Here is a 14,266-nt window from a genome sequence, read left to right on the forward strand (position 1 = left end):
AACTATTCTTTGACGACAAATTCACATTCCCTTTTTATCACTGTATTTTGCCATCTGATAATGTAAATGAAATTTATTTATGATGCCTATCTGCATCAGAAGAGTTGTGGAAAGTTACAGGGTGATGCTGTAGTGGGGAACGGCACTCACCTCCTGAAAAAGTGTAGACATTTCACAGACCAGACATGAGCTGGGGCTTTGCATTTCACATTTGTGCCTGTCGGAGAGGAAGAAATCTCGCAGTAGTGGAGTGTGGGTAAGTGCCTGGACAATACAGTTCATAAAACATGTGTTCCCAAGATTGATTAGCCCTCGTAGACCTATAAAGAGAGAAAGGGAAGGGGAAGTACAAGTACTGCTGAGTTAAAAACAAAACTGAACTGAGCATTTCAGTCATTTGCATCTTTTGATATATTCAAAATGTTGCCCCCCAACGTCTTAGAAGATTTTATATCCTGTAAGAATTTATGACCAATTCAGCCACCAGTAAACTAGAAAGTGCTACAAGTTTACAACTTTTTTTTTGCAATGCGGGTTTTGTGGGGCTAGGGAGGAACCCCAAAAACAACCCCCCCCCCAAACAAAAAACTGAATTGCCACTTGTGTTACTGATCAAAGAAGCTAATGGTTAAAAAGTATGGTAACAGGCATGCTCCAGACACCTAGAAAGACACATTTTGTCAACATGCCATAATGTTGATCAACTGAAGCAAATAAAAATATTCATAGCTTAACACAAAAAATTTTCTTCATGTAGGGCACTAGGCCAAAAGATGCTTCTGTAATTTTATTATGTACCATTTTATCTTGCAATAACAATTTTCTTGTCTGAAACACATCGTAGATCACGAGAAGGGGGTTGTTTTTCCTACCCTGCTGTGCAGATGAGGAGATGGTGCTGATGGTGGCAGACTGTACCCAGGACATTAGGCCAGTTTATAACAGTGCTGATTTTACAGAGGTTGGCTGTCTGAACACAGCACCTTTAAATTAAGTAAAAGATTCTAAGGATGTTGCTACCTATCTCAGCTCAAATAAAAAGCAAGCGACCATTAATTAACAACACAGAGATCTGGGTTCAACCCCACAGAAGCCAAATGCGGGTATGCCCTATAATGCCCAGAGATAATATCTTGTGCGTGAAAGCCAAAATGCTTAAAGAAAACACCCTTTGTTGCACACCACGAAGAGGCCACAAATGGGGAACGCTTTTCAGTTGTTTGCAAAGCTCATTTGAGAAGAAAATCATGCTCAGCTCCTTGTGTTTGTCCCCAAGATTCTGACACAACCACCTCGATGAAGTAGCTGTGAGCCAGAAAGAAAAGCATCATGAGGACGAACATGATTATTTTAAATATACAACGATCCTCAAAGACACTACCACAAAACAAGAGAAAATGCACTGGTAGATTCCTCCACACTTCTGATATTAGTGACAGGTAAAATGAACCCATTTCCTCTTGTGCAATACAAATGGAGCTGTTGGAGGCACTGCAAACCCGAGAAGAAATGATCTGCCAGAACTGGAGAATTTTCCTGCCATTCCATGAAAAGACACCAGATGGCAATGCGGAGGTGATTAAAAATGCTGCAGTTCTCTTGCAATACACCAGATAGTGCTCAAAAAGCCTTTTAGCTTCCTTCACCAGGAGGGGCGTGTGGTCCCGTTGCTAGGTTACTGTAGACATTACTGTGTTGAACTGCATATTGAATTTAGGTGATGGATACACAGCTCTCCTAAATCATCCCTCCAGCATGCAATATGACACTGCCCTGCCCCTCCAGCATCCTGTTGCTTCTGTTTATTCTGTAGTGCAGCGCATAAAGTTTTCCATTTACATTACAGTAATTTCTGTTGGGCAGGAAGCACACTGTAATCATTTGTTTTATTATCACGCTGGGAGGCAGAGCAGCTGAATGAGCCACATTAGCAACTTGTTAAATAGTTAATTTGTCGTAGCACACTGAAGTATAGTATGATGCTGCAGACAGCTTAACAATCCTCTGACTAGCTCACGCGTCTCTGTGCATCATGTCGAGATACAGAGATATTCATGCTGGGGTAAAAGTCATTGTCTTTGATCAACAGTGCTTTCTTAGCCCCTCCTGTTATCACTAGATTAGAACTAACTGTATTTGCTGTGCAATGACTGAGGCCTTGGGAAATCCCTGGCAGGGGATATTTAGCACTTGTCTGTCTGAGCAGCAGTGCTTGTCTAAGCATGAGAAAGTCGCTTTCCATTTTCCCTTGCAAACATTAGCCCCTATAATTAGTGACAGAATTGAAACTAAGTCTGTGCTGTACAGAAGCCTGTGACGGGATCCCCGGAGGCTCTCTCTATTTAGTAGAAAAAATGGTATTGCACATAGGTATTTATATCCTATTACTTTTGTTTTTGGTGTCTGATTTAGTGCTTCCAAATAAAGATAAACAGTATAGACAGCTTTTTTGAATTCATTTATTGAGCACTGTGTATTACATGCCTCTGGCTGAACCTTGCTTTGCTATGATCACAGGCAGCACCTTCTTCAAGATGGTCACCAGAAGACAAGCTGCAGATTTCCCTATTCAGAAGGCTGGCTTGGTTACTCTCTACGTGGTTGCACAAATTCTTTTGATGTCAGTTTTGCATGCGTCCGAATGTGGTGCTTCATATGGAGCCATAATAGCTTGACTGAGTTGAGATATGACGACCTGTAACACACAGAGATAGTGCTGAAATTTAGATACCCCTGACCCTAATGACCACTCTGCAAATGGAGCTTTGTAGAAAAAGATGTGGACTTACTTGGCTGGGGTGCACACTCAGTGTAGCCCTCAGGCAGCAATGAATGCAGCAGCCACAATATGATTTGAGTTGTTTTCTGAAAAGAAATAGTACAGTACATTGAATGAGAGGTAAGATACTGCACCACAGCTCAATGTTCTCCTGTAATGATTACAGCATCCTTACCTTGGAAAAACACTGTCAAATTTTATGTACATAGGGTCAACTGTGGCTGAGACTTGGTTCAAAATACTCCTGTTTGTAATTCCTGAAAAAGAAAAAATGATGTTGAAGACATAACAGGTAGTGTAAAATGAAAGACTGTCTTAGGGCAGAGATGCCTTATGCTGTACCTGGGCCATAAAAATCATAGAGGGGCCTCTGCCTCTCCTTATAATCTGTCCCAAGTAGTTTAGTGACTTGTTTTGTGATGTCTAAGCTGACTAAAATACATGGCAATATGTTTAGCATGCTTCATATCATTAGAAGAAGAATAAATCCAGAAACCTCTACTGCATCGTCCCTTCTTGCTTGGGGCAACCATTCTTCTTCATCAGTATCTGACCATAGGACAGTGCCTGTAGGGAGGAGTGGATACATTTGTTAAGACTGCCCATGGCATTCAACTTTGAGCTAACATAACTGGCTGCTGTGTTGTGCAGACTCTTTGCTGTATTTTACAGTACCTTAGCTTTCTATGTTTCCATTCATGCTTGCAATGCACTGTCTCTGGAGTGGACTTGAGAAATGCAGACACTGAAGATGTACAATACATATTATAGGCACAGACCTGTGTGTTCTGGGTTGTGAGCTCATTCTGTATAATGGTATTGATTTCCTTTTTAATCTTACTGTCGGAGAAAGGAAGAATTGGAAATGAATGAATACCATCACTGTGAAACAGGCATACCGTAATGCATGGTACAAATGCGCAAACAGGAAAAAAAATTGTGTGGCCACTCTTCAGCACCCTACATCACGTGTCTCTTTTTAGTGGTCCATTACATAATGGACAGGCAGGGTATGAATGAAGCTAGATCTTCAACACCTTGAGCATGGATTGTGCATCTGAGAAATGTATATATCCCTTTTTCCTAAGTTCTCAAAATTGGGTGCTAACCACTTGCTTTACCTTAGTAATCTGTAGTTCTTCACTCTTCTTCCATCAACATATTTTTTAAAAATTGCTTGTTGTAGAGAGACCTACAATATTGTGTTACTGTATACTTAGCAAGAACGCGTGGAGAATCAGAACACTGGTTGTTCATGCCCACACATACAGGTAACCTAAAACAGCAAGGGTTTCACTACTGGGAGATCAGCAACTGTGCAGACCAGCATTGGATTGATAGCATTTGAAAGGAGGACCACAGCCAAAGCAATGCTATGAATCCACAAGCATTGCGCGCATCCAGTCAAGTCTTTAACATGCTTTCTGGTTAAGGCATAAATTGTGACCATCATTGTTGATACCAGTTTCTGGGCAGATATGTTAAGGCCAGAGGACAGGCCATCCTGACAAGAGGTACCATGTTGAAACCCAGAAGCAGCTCAAATTGGAGAGTCTGAAAGTATGACGTTTAAGTACAGGTCCCTGTGCGGTTACACTAGCATGAATAACTTAGTTCTCTGCCTGGCATCAGTGGCTTCTTGAAGCTCTTTCAAACAACTCTGGAAGCCAATACAAGTAGAGAAAGTACCTGCAGAAATGCTCGAGAAAGTGATCCAAAAGGTCATCCCTGAAAATAAACAAGAGGACTTGGCAATGAAGGTTTCCAGAAAACATAATTGGCCACCCAAGATGGGCCTTCCAGACTACATCCATGCAATGAAAAGTGCAATATCATTACTGTACATCTTCCTGAAGCTCCATTTCAGAGACACACGGCCCTACTACTTAGTAGCAAAGAACTCACAGGCTTTCCTCTGCCACTCCCACCTCTTCCCCACACTGTTTGTTTCAGGTGCAGACGATACATTACCAGACCAGATAAGCCATCATGGACCTCAACCAGGCTTGAACCGAAGTGGAGGCTGACACACCTGTTACTATGTCCCACCATGCCAGCAGACATGTTATCTGTGCTAATGGTGGTTGATGTGATTAATGAGATAAAATCATTTTCATAGATTCTGAAGAGGGAGTCAGTACACCAGGGGTCTCTGTTGGGGCATGCTACAGAAACTAGAAATTCACAGAGAAAACACTGAATGACTGGCATGTAAGCCTACACAGGAAAGAGCATGACCTTTTGTGAAATTAGTGGTCACTTTGGCTGTCAAAACCTAACCACCAACATGCATTTTTGATTAATTCCGATGCTTCTAAAATGTTGTCTGGAGGCTTCCACTTCTTCATTGTTTAGGCTGGTGTGTTCCTTTTGAGAGGGCCGACTGTGGTTGTAGGTACTTACAATACCCCAATCAGAACAGTAGTACCTGAGCACCTCCCAAGTTTTTTTTTTTTTTTTTTAATTTACTGTACCCTCTCAAGACCCCTGTGAGGTAGGGAGGGTTATTATCCCCTTGTGAAAAATGGCATACAGGTCCAAATCACACAAGAAGTCTGTGGCAAAGCTGGAAATGGAACACACTCTCCTGATCTCCAGTTCAGTGTCTTAGCCATAAGAGAAGTCATTTCTCTCTCTTTGTGTTTAATGGTCACTTAACAAGGTTGCTGTGGGCAGAAGGAATTCTGTGGCTAGGAAAAGAGATGCTTAGTAAAAGCAGTTGAGAATCAAGTTAGAGTAGATTTGTATCTAAGGCCTGGTCTACACTAACCCCCAAATTCGAACTAAGGTACGCAACTTCAGCTACGTGAATAACGTAGCTGAAGTCGACATACCTTAGTTCGAACTTACCGCGGTTCAGACGCGGTCCACACGCGGCAGGCAGGCTCCTCGTCGACTCCGCGATACTCCTCTCGCCGAGCTGGAGTACCGCAGTCGACGGCGAGCGCTTCCGGGATCGATTTATCGCGTCCAGACCAGACGCGATAAATCAAACCCGGAACTTCGATTGCCAGCCGTCGAACTACCGCGGTAGTGTAGACCTGGCCTAAGATTTCTTGTATCTAAGATTTCTTGTAGCATGGTTCATGCGCGAACTAGAAGATGACAGCTGGGAATTCATTTAGTTTGTCAACAGTTTAACACAGAGCTACAGTAAAAATTTCATCACAGCCAAGCTTAAAAAAAAAAAATGCAACCACAAGCCTCTAGACTAAATCAGCGACTCACCTTCTCCTTCTAATTACTTTAAGAGAACAAACACCTTAACAGTCTGCTGTAAGGAAAAAGGGTTTCTGCAGATGCTTGGTGTCTGGGAAGGTGCACTAGTTACCTTCTTTAAACTCCAATACAAATTTCTCTTATGCAGGTAGAGTTAGGATGCTGAATTTATTTATCACCACTATTTATATTACTACTAACAGGAGGCTTCTGCAGACAGCAGCCCATATTTTGATGTGGAAATTCCCCACAATTAATTCTGAGATTCTACTGAGTTCTGTCAACATTATAAGTCACCTGTTTTTGGAGAGATGAGGGAGGAAGAGTAATTTATTGTTTCAGGGAAACAATAACCAGCAGGAATTATGATTAGATTTCATGCCCTCTTTACATTTCAAAATGTATCATCATCAAGATGGAGGCTGTATTTTTTTACATCACAAAAATCAGCAGTGCCAGTAAAACTGCAAATTGACATACAATATATATTTCAAATCTTAAAAACGTTCTGACTGCTTTGAGAAACCAAGTCTCTCCTTCCCCTAGGTATGAAGGTAGGTAGTTAGAGTGAAATAGATTGGACCTGTGCTTGTTGTAAGTTAACAGGAAGTTTAACTTCTTCATGCTTGCCCAGATGGTAGGACTAATTGTTATTGCTCCTGGTCAGGTCAGGAATTGCATAGTTAAATGAGGGCACTCTTCCAGAAGAACCAGGTAAGAGCTGAGCTTCATTAATAACAAAAAATCCACAAAGCTTTGATGGGGGAGAGAGAAGGATAGAAGACATTTGTGTGACCTGTATCAGAGGGGTAGCCGTGTTAGTCTGAATCTGTAAAAAGCAACAGAGGGTCCTGTGGCACCTTTAAGACTAACAGAAGTTAGTAAGACTTCTGTTAGTCTTAAAGGTGCCACAGGACCCTCTTTTGTGTGACCTGGTATGTTGCTGAACTGAAACACCAGCCAATGAACTGTACTGTGGTACTTTACTAGGAGGAACCCTGCAGCAACCAGGAGCAGGTTTCAGTCCCAGGATGCCCATAAGAGGAACAGAGGTGGAATGGAAGTCTGGGAGAATGTTTTTCCTTTCACATACGCTTAAGAAATTCAGGGGAAACCCCCCCCCCCAAATATTGTGTTGTTTTGTAGCCTACCAGAGCACGAAAAAAAAACAAAACACCTCAAAACAAGTGCTACCTTAACAGGCAAAACTGACCTGTTGGACATGCAAGTTATGTAAATTGTATTTAACATCTGGATAACTGAACTTTTGGATTTTGTAGTTGTAAGGAATAAAATACAAGACAAAATGATGTCTGTATAATACACGGGTAGGTAATTTCCTCTTACTGGCAAATGTGCAAAAGAATTAAGTTTCAAATTGCGAGTCCACAAAGATCTACACACAAAACCTGGAACATCTGTAAATATCAGGTTGTTATTAACTGTGAGCCAGTTTATCTGTACAGTGACCTGCAACCATGCAAAAATGCCCTGCAGATAGAAGGTAAGCCATAGCAGGAAGGCAGTTATTTCCTATTCAGAGTAAGGTTAAAGACGTCTAAAAATAACAGTGAATTTGCTGTGGCCCAGACGCAGCTTAAAGCCAGATCCATTCTTCTGCAGACCTGGGCCCATCTGTCAGTCAAAGGGGTGTACCCATCACCTAGTCCGCAGAACAGGTAGCCAGGAGCAGCTGCATGGTTGTTGCCTGACCCCTGCTATCTTGCTGGGCCAGTCATCTACCAGCTGATCTCTCCTGTACCCACAGGTTATGTGTTGAGCTAGCTGGTGGTGGTGATGTCACAGAGAAGACAGAGAAAGGGCAGTAACCAATGCCCAAATGATCGCTCATAAAAGGTAAGTAAAGAAATTAATAAATTCTATCAGATCAGAAACTGGTTACAATACAGAAAACGAAGTTCAGGTATAAATGGTCAATTTTCAACATGAAAGAAAGTTAACGGGGTTGCCCCAAACATTTATACTACGACTGGTGTTAGTTAGCATATTAGTGAACTTGAAGAAGAGTGGCAATGAACAATGAGATGGAAAAGTTTATAGATGTACAAACTGTTTAGATTAGTCAGGCCTAAACGTGTCTCTAGGAAACTCCAAAAGGATCTAACAAAGATAGGTGATCTGAATGGCAGATGAAATTCAACATGGACAAGTACAAGGAAGTTCATGCCAGAAGGAACAATATGAACTACGCAGATATGCTTATGAGTTATAAACTAACTGTGAAAGCTCAGGAAAAGATGACCTAAGCATTTTTGAGGACTGCTCTCTGAAGACATTAGATCTATGTGCAATGGCAGTCACAAATACAAACAAGAAAATAAGGCTGAAGCAAGAAACAAACTAAAAATATTATAAAAAACCTTGTACTCTGTTCAGTTTTGGTCATCTCATCTTGAAAAGGATACAGCACTAGATAGAAAAGGAACCAAAAAGGGCAATGGATTTGAGGCTTAGAAATATTTCCATACGAGAGATTAAAAAGATTAAGATAATTTAGTTGGGAAGAAAAGTAAGCGATGGCAAGATAGCGGTATCTAAAAATAACGAACAGTCTAGAAAAAGTCAATCAGGAGCTCATATTATATCTTGTGCTATAATACAAAAAACAAGGGAATACTCAACTACATTAAAAGGCAACTAATTTATAACATACTTTACACAATGAGTAATTAAACTGTAAATAATTCACAGCCACAAGATTATGATGGAGGACAGACCTTACTAGGCTTCACATAAGAACTCTCAATAAAATGTCTAGACTATCTAGAATAAAAGTTTATATGGGATATCAATCTTCATGCTTCAGGATATAAAACAAGTACTAACTGCTTGAAGTCACAAATAATCTTTCCCAAAAGCATACTATTGCCTAATCAGCTGCTATGGGGAATCTTACATTCTTCTCGGAAGTGCTTGGTATGGGCTACTGAGAGACTGGATACCAGTAACTGGACCTTTGGCCTGAAATGATATGGCACTACCTGTGTTTCTAATTCCTAATGTGCTCCGGGTTGCAACAAAACATCCATCTCTCATTATCGCTACTTGATTAAAAACTTAATCTAAGTACACTCATCTCCCATTCTTCTTACAGTGCCACTGAAAAACAGTGCACATATCCAAGATAGGAAGCCAAATTAAAATTTAACAGACTTCAGCTCTTAGGATCCTATGCTTTCTATTTTAGCAAGAGCAGCAGCTGTGTCCTTTGGATTCTGTGTGTGCTCCGATTAAGACAACTAAATGTCTCTTCATTCTTGTTACGTGTCATCACATTAGAGGCAGCATCTACCAAGTTGTTTGATTGTTAGTGTTTTGCATCACCCAAATCTATTATGATGCTGTGTTGTGCAATGCAACTGACGAGTTTCAGTAACTTGCTTAGACTGTTGCTACTTCCTTGCAACAGGGACTGAGTTTGATATATTGAGTTATCTACTCAATATATCACAGTAAGGTATACACAAGGAGTAGGCTTTTTGTAGACTGTTGCCGCTATATCTAATGGGAACGAGGTGATGAAATGTATAATGATCCTCATTGCTGGTTAAGGGACACAGTTAGGCGGTTTAGGCCCAAAACTTAGTAACTCAACGTTTTTAAATGGAGCAATGAAATAGTTTGGATTTAAATATCCCTTGGAAATATTTGCATTTTGCTGGAATGGCCAAAATGGTCAACTATGGTGAAGGTTTTCATCATTTTGACACTTGCCAGCTAGTAAAATGAACCGAGACCACCAAATACAGATTCGTTTTTATGAAGTCATCTCTAGTCAGTCAGAGCACCTTTAACACACACATTTTTTCATAGCCAGACAACACATTTCTTTCACTGCTCCTCAAGAATAACTTCCTTAAAGGGTTATCTGCATAAGAAAGTTCAAGTGTTGTACTCAAACATTTGATGAAGAGGCATTCAGAATGGATCTTACCTTGGCTGGCAGTTGAGCTTGGACAGCTTTATAATGAAGTTTTAGGGAAGAGATAATACAGATGAGATTTTTGCCTTCCCATATTCCTTCCTTGCCTGATTTTCAACCACTTTTCCTTCCCTTCTGGGGAAGTCACACTACCCCTTTCTAGCTATGGCCTCTCGTGCCCACATCACTTCCTCAGGGCTGCCCAGAGGGGGAGGGCAAGTGGGGCAATTTGCCCCAGGCCCCGCGGGGGCCCCCACGAGAATATAGTATTCTATAGTATTGCAACTTTTTTTTATGGAAGGGGGCCCTGAAATTGCTTTGCCCCAGGCCCCCTGAATCCTCTGGGCAGCCCTGCCCTTCCTTCCCCTTTGACTTTCATCCAATCTCTCCAATGGGGCTTGCGCCTTCTCCCCTCCACTGAAATGACAAGCAAGAGGCTGTTAGTGACTTTCTGGGGAAGGTCAAGTTTAAGGGTGACACTATGTTTATTCTCCCCATTCTGCTCCCTTGATTCACTCACCTGTGGATGTTGTCATCACTCCTTATCCCTGAAATCACCTCCCTGCCCTTGGCTCCGACCGATTCAAATCCCTCCTGTAACCCACTTCTTCTGCACAGCATTTAAGTGCAAACCCATCCGAATATACTTTTATCACCACTTCAAATTTTTAACTCAACAAACAAAACTGTTAAACCAACAAGGAGGTTCTGAGAGCTTCACTAATGCTTCTGCTCTTAGCTGGCTTGTGACTTCCAGCTGGCTTCTGAAGCTCAGCTCACAAAAGAGCTCTTCTAGGGCACCGTGGGAACCGAACAGGTAGTGTCCCTGTATTTTAATTAGATGAGTTACAGAGTAGAAATAAGCTGGTTGGCCACTACCTGTAAAAAAAAAAACCATTGACCTGTTCCTAAATTTGGAATGGGTCCATTTTCCCTCTTGAATATAAGTATAAGGGCTTTATTGAGGAAGACAACTAATGTAAGAGCTAAAAGAATTTAAAGGAAGAACAAGTCAACAGGAAACACTATCAAGAACCAGAGCCAGTAACAGATAAACTAAACTAGAGGACTATTTTAGAGCCATTACACACTTGCTCCACATTGAATAGCTGCAAAGCAACTATATTAGAAAAGACACATAGGAAAGAGTACAAATTTCAGTGGCAAAACTCAACATTTGGATTTTAAAATGAAACCCATCTATCTGAATTTTTAAACACCATGCAAAAAGTTTTCTGTAACTTTTTTTCATTATTTGAGTTATGGTTGAAATAACTGATTGCATAATAGAAATCTTTTGCTAGTATGGGGGGAGGAGGGAAGGATTCCGCAGTGAATATATGAAGATGGTAGCTATGGAGGATCTTAAATCAAAATCCAGCAAGAAAAAAACCACATATTTATAAATATACACCATGAATTGATATGTACCACCTACACACACTCCTGGCAATCCATTGCATCTGGATAGTAATAAAATATAAAGAACTCCCCCCTCCTGAAAAAATACATATATCGTTAGATTCTAGAAGAAAGATTTTCCACATGGATGGACTTGTGAACAGAATAGAAAGCTCTCAGTTGTTTTAAAAATGTCACAGACAACCAACCAAAAACAATTGGGTTTCATCCTCATTACCAATTTGTTTACCTAATTAACACAATACATTTTTCTCCTCCTGTGCCAGCTGCAGTTGACCTCAGTCAGTCAATTTCATGGAATTTACCAAATGCAACTTGTTCTGATGGCACATACAAACTTGGATACGTATCTTACATGGCAACTGCAAAGCTGTGACCTTACTAGCTACAAGGACGCGAGCTTCCAGATGCTTCACAATGTACTTATTTTTCTTAAAGAGTCTTTCTTGCCCCCATGATTTTTTAAATAAAGTAATTCCCCACTTTTTAGATTATCAAAATACCACACAAAAATGTTATATGCATGTCAGCTCACATTTCTAGGTGTTTAATCTGAAAAAGCCCATGTTAAAATGACAGTTTAAATGCACAACATTCAGGTACTTCAGTTAAGGTTCCGATAGCAACCATAGCTTAAGCCCCTTGTACACATACAGTACTTTGTGGCATATATATATGTGCCTTACGGCAATGTTGTAGTTACTTTAGAAAACATAACTGGTTATATCTCAATGAAGCATCCACTCATTAAAAAAAAAAGTCAGTGGATGACGAAGAGATGCAGTAGGCATAAATTTTAACTGGCTATTGCACTCCAATACAGTCGCCTTCTGACACCTACCTACTAGAACTTGGGGAAGAAACTTAAGTCCAGAGTCTTCAGCAGTGTTGCAATGCTGGAGGAGCTCTGCAGTGACCTTGCATCAATCTGTATCGTCAATTAATATCAATGCCAAGGTAGTTTCACAGCACTGAACTACAGACCCAGCAGGCAAATCTGCAATGGTAGCCTAGCTAGAGAACCACAATTTCTAATAATGATTACAAAAAAACCTTAACAAGAGAGCTGAGATTCAAAGAGTACCCTTAATATAGCCAGTTAGATACAGAAACTGATTTATTCTCAGTCATAGGTTATGCCTACACTATGAGTTGAGGGTGTGATTCTCAGCTCCTATAGACATACTCATACTAGCTCTCATCTGAGCTAGCGTGCTAAAAATAGTGGCATAGCTGACATAGCATGAATACCAGCAGCGGCACTGGCTAGCTACCGTGAGTACAAACTCTCCTGTACCCTGTAAGTATGTATTCAGGGCAGCTAGTCCATGCCATCGCTGCCCATGCTATCACACCTATACTACAATTTTTAGTTTGCTAGCTCAGATAAGAGATAGCACAACTATGTCTACGGGAACTGGGAATCACACCCCTAGCTCGCAGGGCAGATGTAACCAGAGCTATGTAGGAAAAATGCATGTCTCTAACTATTATCATCAAAGAAGGCCTTCCCCCAGAATTAATGGGTCTCAGTCAGGAGCTGGGATTTCCACATGGGGTACTCTGTTGTATATTAATGACAGAACCCATAGGCTGGTAACAGAAATGTTTTAAACTCATTGGAGAGTTGTCAACCAAAAGAAAAGCGGTTAGAAATGTTTTTATTCAATAAAGAAATGGAAAGAAGTGTGCAGTGCTAAGCAACTAGGAATTCATCATCTGTATGCTGCAGAAGTTTAGACTAATTTCATATATATATATATATATGAAATTAGTCTAAACTTCTGCAGCATACAGATGATGAATTCCTAGTTGCTTAGCACTGCACACTTTATATATATATATATATATATATATAAAATCCAGTGGATTGGTGCAAGACAGATTTTAAAGGATAAGTGAATCTACTCCTTAATTTAAACAGCAGCTAACTTACTGTAGAGGTCACTATGGAGTAAATCAAAGAAATGCTGAGCAACCCTTCCCATGAGCTAGGCTGTTTCAGGGAGCAACCATGGAATACAGTAGAATGGATGCTTTATTATGAGTGTTTTTTTCTTAAGGCTGGTGTGCCAGGGGAACAGCTCATCAGTTAGTGGTAAGCTTTGCTGAAAATACAACTTGAGCAATACCACAAAGATGGCCACAATGGACACCACACGCAATAACCAATCAGATCTAAGAAGTTAAACAGTACAGAATACCTCAAAGATAACCCACAAGATTTAAAAAAAAATCCTAGCTTAAATTCTTAGTACTCATTATTTACTGGGGATGGGTTAAGATTTCTTCTCAACACAGTGAACCACACTGTTTTTCTGAAAACGCCCCAAGTGGCTGCTACAACATGGAACTCTGAACACAAGCACAAATACTAGACCTGTTCACAAATTTATGTACCAAAAATACAAAGGAAGCAGATAATGCAAATGTATCTAAACTATATAACACAAGAACAGATGCCAATGTTCCTTTGCAGTTATGCAATGTAGCTGTAGCCGTGTCGGTCCCAGGATATTAGAGAGACAAGGTGAGTGACGTAATAGCTTTTACTGGTCCAATTTCTGTTGGTGAGAGAGACAAACTTTAGATTTACATGGAGTTATTCTTCAGGACCGGATTCTTTTTAAATCCTGGTTATCCAGAGAATATTAATCAATACAACTCCCTGGAGAATTTGAAGTGGGAAGCATATTGTTCAAGGCATTACTGTTTCCCCATATTAGAAGGTTTGTACACCTGTGACATTCATATATAAGGACTTTCCAGTCTTTATTTTACAAGAGAGAAAAATACCAAATCTGAATGCACGATTCAAGCCAGGATGTCACTGACATCCTCAGCAAAAATGGAAACTGAGGTAAGTCCATATTTCAATGCCAACGTCCTCACCAAACAGTCCT

General features: G+C 40.5%; 1 protein-coding gene across 1 annotated transcript in view; it reads right to left on the reverse strand.

Moving 5' to 3' along the window:
• Positions 1-14,266, reverse strand: part of USP22 (ubiquitin specific peptidase 22) — a 186,800-nt gene that overhangs the window by 33,701 nt on the left and 138,833 nt on the right. Inside the window, exon 6 of the mRNA XM_065411489.1 lies at positions 151-320. Coding sequence (XP_065267561.1) covers positions 151-320 — 170 coding nt within the window. The remainder of the gene's footprint in view (positions 1-150; positions 321-14,266) is intronic.

The sequence above is a fragment of the Emys orbicularis genome, chromosome 10 (assembly GCF_028017835.1).
Source record: "Emys orbicularis isolate rEmyOrb1 chromosome 10, rEmyOrb1.hap1, whole genome shotgun sequence".
In the NCBI taxonomy this organism is placed as follows: Eukaryota; Metazoa; Chordata; order Testudines; family Emydidae; genus Emys; species Emys orbicularis.